The 12,634-nt window shown below is 51.3% G+C and overlaps 1 protein-coding gene across 1 annotated transcript in view; it reads right to left on the bottom strand.

The window, feature by feature from the left end:
• Window positions 1–1,465: 1,465 nt before the first annotated feature.
• Window positions 1,466–12,634, bottom strand: part of HSPB1 (heat shock protein family B (small) member 1) — a 39,222-nt gene continuing 28,053 nt past the window's right edge. Inside the window, exon 3 of the mRNA XM_085649609.1 lies at window positions 1,466–1,749. Within this exon, the coding sequence (XP_085505735.1) occupies window positions 1,560–1,749 (190 nt within the window). The 3' untranslated portion in view covers window positions 1,466–1,559. The remainder of the gene's footprint in view (window positions 1,750–12,634) is intronic.

A 12,634-nucleotide genomic window follows, 5' to 3' on the forward strand; every position in this document is an offset into this window, starting at 1 on the left:
ATTTTCGTGGTAGATCATTTGGGCTGTTGGTTAAATATAAATGTAATATAAATATATGATTGGTCTGAGTTATCTACTTTGTAACCTGCAACACAAATAATGTAAAATGATAAGAAAGCAATCAGAAAGATACAGAAGTATATATGCCTTTTAGAGTTAGAGTAAAGTCAGAAACTTCAGATGTACCTACTAGGGCCACTACTCAAAAACGGTGGTAGGTATAGACTTCTGGGGACAGATTTACAAGAAGCTGAATCATCTCTACAGATGCATCAGTTTCCCTGTGCCAGCCTGCGATACCCTTGCACCACCATGGATGCGCCGTATTTATAATACGGCACACACTGGCGCAAGGATTGACAGATGTGTCAGAAATTCTGACGCATCTGTTGGCCCAAAAGACACGCTTTGCTGGAGTTATGTAGCAAGCAAGACACAACTCCAGCAATGCATGGGGAGGCCTGTACTCCTTGTACTGCGGCGCTCCTTACTGTTTTGACGCAGTGGCATCCTAGAAGCGACGCAGTGAAATCTTGCAGATTTCACTGCGTCCCTTCTACGAGGCTTTCCTGCGTGAGAACGCCCACCCTGCATACATTATACCTGACGCAGGTATAATGTGATGCAGGGCTTTACAACGTGACGCATCTCCCTAGATGCGTCACGTTGTAAATTGGCCGCATTGTTTACGCCTCCGCTACATCACAAAAGTGACGCAACAGCAGCGCAAAAGTGTCGCAAGGGGCTTGTAAATGTGCCCCCTGGTTTCTTTTTGTGGCGTATTTCAATTTTACGTCATTTAAGGGGGGGATTTAAAAAGATCAACATCAAAATATCAAGGTGCAAAACACAGTCTTGCAACAATATCGACTCTAGAATATCAACTACCCCTATATCTTCACGGCATGTATAGGTAGGTGCAGATTTACCATTATTAACCTTATTATACTATTTACAATAATGGATGATGTGTATATTGTCATAGGGAGTTAAGAACAGTAAATCGACACCCCCCTGCTTATGTTGACAAAATAGTGTTAACTTGCTGTTAACTTACCTGTACGTTATGATTTTAAGCAAGGAGTTTAAATCTGATTCTCCTTAAAGCAAAAGGACAGCAGCGCGTGTCATCTGTTAGCATTTGTGCCTCCCAAATATCAGGTCACCTCACCCCATCTCCAGTGTCTTATAGCGGCGAGCTGCGGTTTGCATTATTTATAGATGCAATGCCTAGAAGCACAACCCCTGAGTCAAACCCACCACCATTCGATGATACTGCTCAAACCAACAGCTGTAAATGGTGACTAATAAGTAGCCCTGACATGTAGGTTTGGACATTTCCTTTAGTGACCAAGTATCCCAAGAAACCCTCAACCTTGTTAAGGTGGAATAATTTTAAAATACAATATAAAAATCAACCACACAATGGTAATCTTAGACTTTAGAAAATAGAAAATCAAGTACATGTTTTTCTCCACTTTATTTTAGAAAGATTGCGTACACACATGCAAAAGAACATTACTACGAGACATTGCTACAACAACAAGCGGGCCTTGGTGCTACTTCTTGGCGGCCTCCTCTGGTTTCTTGGCCTCTGATGTAGGGATCTTGGCGTGGCTCTCGAAGGTGACCGGGATGGTGACCTCCGCGGACTCCACAGCGGGCTTCGGCAGCGGGGCCTCCACGGTGAGGGTTCCGTCTGGAGAGAGGGAAGACACAACCGCTGTGGCGTCGACACCAGGGGGCAGGCTGTGGGAAAGAAAAGGGAGAGTAGAGGTGAGTAGGGGGTTCAAGTGTAGAGACAACTTGCCGCGCGGGGACCCGTCCCGGACCTTTGATGACGGAGTTCGGTCTTATGGAGGACCACCTGAGGGGAGCAAGGGGTGGTCAGGAGATTGGTGGTTGGGAACTGGGCTCATTTACTATGTAGTTGCTAGACTGTTTCTGATACGAATACTATGCTGTAAACATTATAGAGCCCACCCCCATAACTCCATAACGACTATTCTATTGGTTACTGATGTGTCTGAGATAACATCAATAAAATGTTTTATTTAAAAAAAAAATAGAAAATAAAAAGTGCCCTCTTCGGACTGTACTATCCTATTCAGATTTTGGAAGGGTTCAAGGGCGGACATGTCTCTGAGCCCAGGTATGGCTGGAGCTGAGAGGGCCTGAGAGGCAAAGGCAACAAACCAGCATCGCTGGCTCTTCGCCAGGCCTCTCCGCGGGCCAACAGCCAACCTTGGCGACTGTTGGCCTTTCCTTTTGTGGAGCTCTGCCGCGTGATGGGGCTGAACCTCTGCATACAGGCGTCATACTTCAAGTCAGGGAAGATGGAGCAGGAGTGGGAGACAGGAGAGGAGGGGGAGGGGCAAACACACAGTGAGAAAGGATGGAACAAGGAGAGCGGGAGAAATCAAAACGTGGTTTGGTAAAGAGATAGCGGGTCGATTTGAGGTATGGGGGAGAGGCAGAGGCAGAAGAAGTGGTAATGTGGGACCTTCTAACTGTGTAATACTCTATAAATGTCAAATACTAACATGTAAGCACTAAGCCTATGATGAGAGCAGTTTATGACACTGCTCTACAAACCAATCGGTTTATCTATATTGGAGTAGTGGTGGCAGGGCTGGACTGGCCGTAGCGGGCACCGGGCAATCCCCCGGTGGGCCGTATGGGTGGGGGCCGGTTTTGGGCCCCTGGGGGCCGTTTTTGTAACAGGGCCGTTTTTGCAGCATGGCTGCAAAATCGGCCCTGTAACAAAATCGTCCGAAAACCGGCCCCCCCAACCCCCGGGGGGCCGGCCGAGCACTTTGCCAGGGCCGGTTTTGGTTCCCATTCCGGCCCTGAGTGGTGGGCTGGACAGAGAACATGTCCTGCCTTACAAAGTGGGCACGCTGGCCTCATAACCTAACATATTGTAATACACATGCCTGGAAAATATGCTTTACAATTCAGTATGTAGCCCCTGTGAAAGAGTGGATCAATTGTTTCTCTTACTTGGTGACTGAACCTAGGCTGAGATTGGCCCTGCTGAGGCCTGGACAAAGTCTAGAGCAGTGAGTTGACACACTTTTGTGGAAGGGACATTCTGTTCAATAGACAGCTCAGGCCCTGTGTGTCTGCACAATTGAGAAGCAGGTAGTTGCTGTCCAAAGCCAGCCAGGGCACTGGGGCCTAATGCAATGTGTCTGCATTCCTCAAACCTTGGAAGCTTCTGTCGCTAGCATACCATCCCTTGCACCAGAACTCAATGCAGTGAGTCTGCATTCCTCAAACCTTGGAAGCTTCTGTCGCTAGCATACCATCCCTTGCACCAGAACTCAATGCAGTGAGTCTGCATTCCTCAAACCTTGGAAGCTTCTGTCGCTAGCATACCATCCCTTGCACCAGAACTCAATGCAGTGAGTCTGCATTCCTCAAACCTTGGAAGCTTCTCTCGCTAGCATACCATCCCCTTGCACCAGAACTCAATGCAGTGAGTCTGCATTCCTCAAACCTTGGAAGCTTCTGTCGCTAGCATACCATCCCTTGCACCAGAACTCAATGCAGTGAGTCTGCATTCCTCAAACCTTGGAAGCTTCTCTCGCTAGCATACCATCCCTTGCACCAGAGTTCAATGCAGTGAGTCTGCATTCCTCAAACCTCAGGAGCTTCTCTCGCTAGCATACCATCCCTTGCACCAGAACTCAATGCAGTGAGTCTGCATTCCTCAAACCTTGGAAGCTTCTGTCGCTAGCATACCATCCCTTGCACCAGAACTCAATGCAGTGAGTCTGCATTCCTCAAACCTTGGAAGCTTCTGTCGCTAGCATACCATCCCTTGCACCAGAACTCAATGCAGTGAGTCTGCATTCCTCAAACCTTGGAAGCTTCTGTCGCTAGCATACCACCCCTTGCACCAGAACTCAATGCAGTGAGTCTGCATTCCTCAAACCTCTGGAGCTTCTCTCCCTAGCATACCACCCCTTGCACCAGAACTCAATGCAGTGAGTCTGCATTCCTCAAACCTTGGAAGCATCTCTCGCTAGCATACCATCCCTTGCACCAGAACTCAATGCAGTGAGTCTGCATTCCTCAAACCTCGGGAGCTTCTGTCGCTAGCATACCATCCCTTGCACCAGAACTCAATGCAGTGAGTCTGCATTCCTCAAACCTTGGAAGCTTCTCTCGCTAGCATACCATCCCTTGCACCAGAGTTCAATGCAGTGACTCTGCATTCCTCAAACCTCGGGAGCTTCTCTCGCTAGCATACCACCCCTTGCACCAGAGCTCAATGCAGTGACTCTGCATTCCTCAAACCTCTGGAGCTTCTCTCGCTAGCATACCACCCCTTGCACCAGGACTCAATGCAGTGACTCTGCATTCCTCAAACCTCTGGAGCTTCTCTCGCTAGCATACCACCCCTTGCACCAGAGCTCAATGCAGTGACTCTGCATTCCTCAAACCTCGGGAGCTTCTCTCGCTAGCATACCATCCCTTGCACCAGAGTTCAATGCAGTGAGTCTGCATTCCTCAAATCTCAGGAGCTTCTCTCGCTAGCATACCATCCCTTGCACCAGAACTCAATGCAGTGAGTCTGCATTCCTCAAACCTTGGAAGCTTCTGTCGCTAGCATACCATCCCTTTCACCAGAACTCAATGCAGTGAGTCTGCATTCCTCAAACCTTGGAAGCTTCTCTCGCTAGCATACCATCCCTTGCACCAGAACTCAATGCAGTGAGTCTGCATTCCTCAAACCTTGGAAGCTTCTCTCGCTAGCATACCATCCCTTGCACCAGAGTTCAATGCAGTGACTCTGCATTCCTCAAACCTCGGGAGCTTCTCTCGCTAGCATACCATCCCTTGCACCAGAGTTCAATGCAGTGAGTCTGCATTCCTCAAATCTCAGGAGCTTCTCTCGCTAGCATACCATCCCTTGCACCAGAACTCAATGCAGTGAGTCTGCATTCCTCAAACCTTGGAAGCTTCTGTCGCTAGCATACCATCCCTTTCACCAGAACTCAATGCAGTGAGTCTGCATTCCTCAAACCTTGGAAGCTTCTCTCGCTAGCATACCATCCCTTGCACCAGAACTCAATGCAGTGAGTCTGCATTCCTCAAACCTTGGAAGCTTCTCTCGCTAGCATACCATCCCTTGCACCAGAGTTCAATGCAGTGACTCTGCATTCCTCAAACCTCGGGAGCTTCTCTCGCTAGCATACCATCCCTTGCACCAGAGTTCAATGCAGTGAGTCTGCATTCCTCAAATCTCAGGAGCTTCTCTCGCTAGCATACCATCCCTTGCACCAGAACTCAATGCAGTGAGTCTGCATTCCTCAAACCTTGGAAGCTTCTGTCGCTAGCATACCACCCCTTGCACCAGAACTCAATGCAGTGAGTCTGCATTCCTCAAACCTCGGGAGCTTCTGTCGCTAGCATACCATCCCTTGCACCAGAACTCAATGCAGTGAGTCTGCATTCCTCAAACCTTGGAAGCTTCTGTCGCTAGCATACCACCCCTTGCACCAGAACTCAATGCAGTGAGTCTGCATTCCTCAAACCTCGGGAGCTTCTGTCGCTAGCATACCATCCCTTGCACCAGAACTCAATGCAGTGAGTCTGCATTCCTCAAACCTTGGAAGCTTCTGTCGCTAGCATACCATCCCTTGCACCAGAACTCAATGCAGTGAGTCTGCATTCCTCAAACCTTGGAAGCTTCTGTCGCTAGCATACCATCCCTTGCACCAGAACTCAATGCAGTGAGTCTGCATTCCTCAAACCTTGGAAGCTTCTGTCGCTAGCATTCCATCCCCTTGCACCAGAACTCAATGCAGTGAGTCTGCATTCCTCAAACCTTGGAATCTTCTCTCGCTAGCATACCATCCCCTTGCACCAGAACTCAATGCAGTGAGTCTGCATTCCTCAAACCTTGGAAGCTTCTCTCGCTAGCATACCATCCCTTGCACCAGAGTTCAATGCAGTGACTCTGCATTCCTCAAACCTCGGGAGCTTCTCTCGCTAGCATACCACCCCTTGCACCAGAGCTCAATGCAGTGACTCTGCATTCCTCAAACCTCTGGAGCTTCTCTCGCTAGCATACCACCCCTTGCACCAGGACTCAATGCAGTGACTCTGCATTCCTCAAACCTCTGGAGCTTCTCTCGCTAGCATACCACCCCTTGCACCAGAGCTCAATGCAGTGACTCTGCATTCCTCAAACCTCGGGAGCTTCTCTCGCTAGCATACCATCCCTTGCACCAGAGTTCAATGCAGTGAGTCTGCATTCCTAAAATCTCAGGAGCTTCTCTCGCTAGCATACCATCCCTTGCACCAGAACTCAATGCAGTGAGTCTGCATTCCTCAAACCTTGGAAGCTTCTGTCGCTAGCATACCATCCCTTGCACCAGAACTCAATGCAGTGAGTCTGCATTCCTCAAACCTTGGAAGCTTCTCTCGCTAGCATACCATCCCTTGCACCAGAACTCAATGCAGTGAGTCTGCATTCCTCAAACCTTGGAAGCTTCTCTCGCTAGCATACCATCCCTTGCACCAGAGTTCAATGCAGTGACTCTGCATTCCTCAAACCTCGGGAGCTTCTCTCGCTAGCATACCATCCCTTGCACCAGAGTTCAATGCAGTGAGTCTGCATTTCTCAAATCTCAGGAGCTTCTCTCGCTAGCATACCATCCCTTGCACCAGAACTCAATGCAGTGAGTCTGCATTCCTCAAACCTTGGAAGCTTCTGTCGCTAGCATACCACCCCTTGCACCAGAACTCAATGCAGTGAGTCTGCATTCCTCAAACCTCGGGAGCTTCTGTCGCTAGCATACCATCCCTTGCACCAGAACTCAATGCAGTGAGTCTGCATTCCTCAAACCTTGGAAGCTTCTGTCGCTAGCATACCACCCCTTGCACCAGAACTCAATGCAGTGAGTCTGCATTCCTCAAACCTCGGGAGCTTCTGTCGCTAGCATACCATCCCTTGCACCAGAACTCAATGCAGTGAGTCTGCATTCCTCAAACCTTGGAAGCTTCTGTCGCTAGCATACCATCCCTTGCACCAGAACTCAATGCAGTGAGTCTGCATTCCTCAAACCTTGGAAGCTTCTGTCGCTAGCATACCATCCCTTGCACCAGAACTCAATGCAGTGAGTCTGCATTCCTCAAACCTTGGAAGCTTCTGTCGCTAGCATTCCATCCCCTTGCACCAGAACTCAATGCAGTGAGTCTGCATTCCTCAAACCTTGGAATCTTCTCTCGCTAGCATACCATCCCCTTGCACCAGAACTCAATGCAGTGACTCTGCATTCCTCAAACCTCTGGAGCTTCTCTCGCTAGCATACCATCCCTTGCACCAGAGTTCAATGCAGTGACTCTGCATTCCTCAAACCTCGGGAGCTTCTCTCGCTAGCATACCACCCCTTGCACCAGAGCTCAATGCAGTGACTCTGCATTCCTCAAACCTCTGGAGCTTCTCTCGCTAGCATACCATCCCTTGCACCAGAACTCAATGCAGTGAGTCTGCATTCCTCAAACCTTGGAAGCTTCTCTCGCTAGCATACCATCCCTTGCACCAGAGTTCAATGCAGTGACTCTGCATTCCTCAAACCTCGGGAGCTTCTGTCGCTAGCATACCATCCCTTGCACCAGAACTCAATGCAGTGAGTCTGCATTCCTCAAACCTCGGGAGCTTCTGTCGCTAGCATACCATCCCTTGCACCAGAACTCAATGCAGTGAGTCTGCATTCCTCAAACCTTGGAAGCTTCTGTCGCTAGCATACCATCCCTTGCACCAGAACTCAATGCAGTGAGTCTGCATTCCTCAAACCTTGGAAGCTTCTGTCGCTAGCATACCATCCCCTTGCACCAGAACTCAATGCAGTGAGTCTGCATTCCTCAAACCTTGGAAGCTTCTCTCGCTAGCATACCATCCCTTGCACCAGAGTTCAATACAGTGACTCTGCATTCCTCAAACCTCGGGAGCTTCTCTCGCTAGCATACCACCCCTTGCACCAGAGCTCAATGCAGTGACTCTGCATTCCTCAAACCTCTGGAGCTTCTCTCGCTAGCATACCATCCCTTGCACCAGAACTCAATGCAGTGAGTCTGCATTCCTCAAACCTTGGAAGCTTCTGTCGCATGCATACCATCCCTTGCACCAGAACTCAATGCAGTGAGTCTGCATTCCTCAAACCTCGGGAGCTTCTGTCGCTAGAATACCATCCCTTGCACCAGAACTCAATGCAGTGAGTCTGCATTCCTCAAACCTTGGAAGCTTCTGTCGCATGCATACCATCCCTTGCACCAGAACTCAATGCAGTGAGTCTGCATTCCTCAAACCTCTGGAGCTTCTGTCGCTAGCATACCACCCCTTGCACCAGAGCCCAATGCAGTGAGTCTGAATTCATCAAAGCTAGGGCGCTTCCCTTGAACCAGAGCCCAATGCAGTGAGTCTGAATTCATCAAAGCTAGGGTGCTTCTCTCGCTAGCATACCACCCCTTGCACCAGAGCCCAATGCAGTGAGTCTGAATTCATCAAAGCTAGGGCGCTTCCCTTGCACCAGAGCTCAATGCAGTGAGTCTGAATTCATCAAAGCTAGGGCGCTTCCCTTGCACCAGAGCTCAATGCAGTGAGTCTGAATTCATCACAGCTAGGGCGCTTCCCTTGGACCAGAGCTCAATGCAGTGAGTCTGCATCCCTCAGAGCTCATGAGCTTCCATCGCTAACAAACCATCTCAAGCATCAGGGCTCAATGCAGTGAGTCTGCATCCCTCAGAGCTCGGGAGCTTCTTCCGCTCATACCACCCTGAGCACCAGAGCTCAGTGCAGTGAGTCTGCATTCCACAGAGCATGGGAGCAGCTCCATCACTAACATACCATCCCGAGCCCCAGAGCTCAATGCAGTGTGTCTGTATCTGTGAGAGCGCGGGAGCTTCTCTCGCTCATACTACCCTGAGCCCCAGAGCTCAATGCAGTGCGTCTGTATCTGTGAGAGCGCGGGAGCTTCTCTCGCTCATACCACCCTGAGCACCAGAGCTCAGTGCAGTACGTCTGTATCTGTGAGAGTGCGGGAGCTTCTCTCGCTCATACCACCCTGAGCACCAGAGCTCAGTGCAGTGCATCTGTATCTGTCAGAACGCGGGAGCTTCTCTCGCTCATACCACCCCGAGCACCAGAGCTCAGTGCAGTGCGTCTGTATCTGTCAGAGCGCGGGAGCTTCTCTTGCTCATACCACCCCGAGCACCAGAGCTCAATGCAGTGCGTCTGTATCTGTCAGAGCATGGGAGCTTCTCTCGCTCATACCACCCCGAGCACCAGAGCTCAATGCAGTGCGTCTGTATCTGTCAGAGCGCGGGAGCTTCTCTCGCTCATACCACCCCGAGCACCAGAGCTCAATGCAGTGCGTCTGTATCTGTCAGAGCGCGGGAGCTTCTCTCGCTCATACCACCCCGAGCACCAGAGCTCAATGCATTGCGTCTGTATCTGTCAGAGCGCGGGAGCTTCTCTCACTCATACCACCCCGAGCACCAGAGCTCAATGCAGTGAGTCTGCATTCCTCAGAGCATGGGAGCAGCTCCATCACTAACATACCATCCCGAGCCCCAGAGCTCAGTGCAGTGCGTCTGTATCTGTCAGAGCGCGGGAGCTTCTCTCGCTCATACCACCATGAGCACCAGAGCTCAGTGCAGTGCGTCTGTATCTGTCAGAGCGCGGGAGCTTCTCTCGCTCATACCACCCCGAGCACCAGAGCTCAGTGCAGTGCGTCTGTATCTGTCAGAGCGCGGGAGCTTCTCTCGCTCATACCACCCCGAGCCCCAGAGCTCAGTGCAGTCAGTCTGTATCTGTGAGAGCGCGGGAGCTTCTCTCGCTCATACCACCCTGAGCACCAGAGCTCAGTGCAGTGCGTCTGTATCCCTCAAAGCTCAGGAGCTCCTATTCTTGGCGAACGATTTCCTGCATTTGAAGTCCGAGAGGCGAGAAAGGCGGGGCCGGGAACGGCCCCGCCGCAAATATGGCGGGGCACCGGCCCCCTCCGCCCCCCCGCCTGTGCACCCGGCGGCACGTGCCACCACGTTATCATGACGCGGTGGGCGCGCCACGTCCGGGATTGGCTCGCGACGGCGACCCCCATGGCCCGGAAGCGATTAATGCGCTTCTGGGTCATGGGGGAGGCTGGGGACAGGCCAGTTAGAACTGGTCTGCCCCCAGTACTGTGATAAAAGGCCGGGGAGCGCGGGACTCGGTCTCTTTGTCCCGCGCTCTCCCAGCATCCGGACGCAGCCCCAGGAGGCTGCTCACGTTTTTGTTTATTTGTTTTTCAGGTGCCGAATCCATCGAGCGAGTCCAGCTGAAGGAGGACTTCGTGGTGGCTGAGCCGAGGTGCCGAATCGATTCCAACAGATTACGGAGCGAGTCCGGCTGAGGGAGGACTTCGTGGTGGCTGAGTCGAGGTGCGACTAGTCCCGGTTGAAGGCTGAGGCGAGAGCGGTGTTTGTCGGACGAAGATACGAGGATCGGAGGTTTTCGGATTGGTTCTAGGCTGTGGGTTTGTAGGCGCGCGCACGCGCCTAGAAGGTATTTGCGGGGGCAGGGGCTCCAGTTTCAGCGGTGATGCGAATGGTACGGAGTCACTGTGGCATACAGGTTAAAGTCTAGGATCTTTTGCGCACAAGGTTACGGGTTCAATTCCCACTGTTTCTGCCCAAATCAAAAATCGTGCTCTTAAGAAATTGAAGTAACACCATTTGCGCGTGTTTGTCTTCTCGCAGTTACTACACGGCATGTGCTTTTGAGCTCGCTGAGTTTCCTGGAGTAATCATTCTCAGCAAGGGATCGTACAAATATCATTACTGCTGCTGTTGCTTTAAAAGATTTGTTTGTCAGCATAATTACGGGAGTGATTGGGATCGATGCTTAAAGCAGCAGGGGGCATACAAATGGAAGGTTGAGGAACCTTTTTAGTCAGTGTTAGGTTGCAATCACATAGTTGCGGTGGGTGCATGTTTTTGAGAAGTAAGGCTGGTACTCGGAGAGCCACTCAGAAGTGAGGGTGGGTTTACAATTTTGCAACTCTTCCTGTTTCGTGTCGCAATTTTACAGCGCTTGCAGAGTTATAAGCCCTTTCATGTGTGATTGGTAGGGGGGGCAGTTACAGTGTATTGAATATTGTGTTTTTAAAATTGCGCTAAGCCTGTGTTGCTTGTTTTCTCCCGGGTAAAGAGCAAGTTGAATTGGGTTGGCAGGGAGATATTGAGGGATAGGCGTGGGGGTCATATTTTAGGATGGCAGGTAAGTGGGGAGCTAAGCGTTCTCGCATGGAGCGTATGCTGGAGGCAATGATGCGCAGGATGGCGACTATGGATAGGAGATGGGGCAAGGTAGAACAAATGGGGCATTGCTTAGCGGAGCTCAGGCAGAAAGTGGAGGATCAGGGCGGGCCGTCCGGCAGGCCCAAGCGGACAATAGTACCCCCGAAACCGATGGAGGAATTGGAGGCTCTCCCCAAGCGGGTTAGACACAAGAAGGGGAAGAATCAGGATCTCAAAATAGCGCAACCTTTAGAGACACCTGGGGGGGGTGGTCCTTCTGGGCTTCCAGTAGTGCCAGAGATCCCAAAAGGGACTCCTGATTTAGTGCCCAACGTCCCAGGGTCAGCCGTGCCGGTAGCTGCACCAGTTCCAGTGCCTCCAGCGGTTGCACCGGTAGAGCCAAGTATCATACCCGTTTTGCCCCCATCATGCCCAAATGTTCCGGTCTTGAACACGGTGGCCCCGGACCCTGTATTATCACCAGCAGTGGGTGGGCAGGTGCCGCTTGAATTAGCTACTCAAATAGCGGCAGTTCTTCCATGGTTAGGAAAGGGGGGGTGCTGCCCTTGTCGGTGGGCGCCGCCGATCCTTTGGCAGAGGCGCAAAGAATGGTGGCAAAGATCATGGCGGCCCCGAGCGGGGAACAGAGTCTGGGCGCCGATAAGGCCCCGCAATCACAGCCAGGGCTCCAGGAAAGCGACAGCGGAAAAGGCAAGACGGCGGAGTCAGTGGGTAAGGAGCTGGCTTTGCCATTGTTGGCGCGGGGGTGTTACCTTCCAGAAAAGAACATTTAGAGTGGCATGTTGCGCGCGATGTGAAAGAATTTGATTTGGTCTGGGGCATATGTAAACATGTTTTCCTTGCTGGTGGACAACAGAGAAATGGAATATGCGAAGAGGCAGAAGGATTGGATGCTTCCCAGTGAGTGGCGGGCAGAAATGTCAAGATTCAGGGTAGAGGAGACTCTGACAAACTGGATAAGGGCATTTTCTGTGTTTATGGCAATAGTGGCGGAACGTACACCTAATATGCAAGCAGAAATGGCATGTTACCAGAGCAGGGTGGCAATGACACATGAAAAATATGGTGGCGTGGGTTGGAAGGAATATGATATGAACTTCAGGAAGGAGAAAGAGTTTGACCCTTCACTCACATGGGACCGGGTGGATTCTATCTCCTGGTTGGACCAGTTTGGCCCAGGGCAGCCAGGCAGTACAGGCCAGAATTGGGGCAAGGCAGACATTCCGCCGCCACATCAGCCCTTTCGGCCAGGGCACACCGGGGGCTCGGCACCGGGTACTGAAAAAGGGGGAAGGCGAAAAGGAGTGTGCTGGGATTT

Source organism: Triturus cristatus, chromosome 3_2 (assembly GCF_964204655.1).
Source record: "Triturus cristatus chromosome 3_2, aTriCri1.1, whole genome shotgun sequence".
Lineage (NCBI taxonomy): Eukaryota > Metazoa > Chordata > Amphibia > Caudata > Salamandridae > Triturus > Triturus cristatus.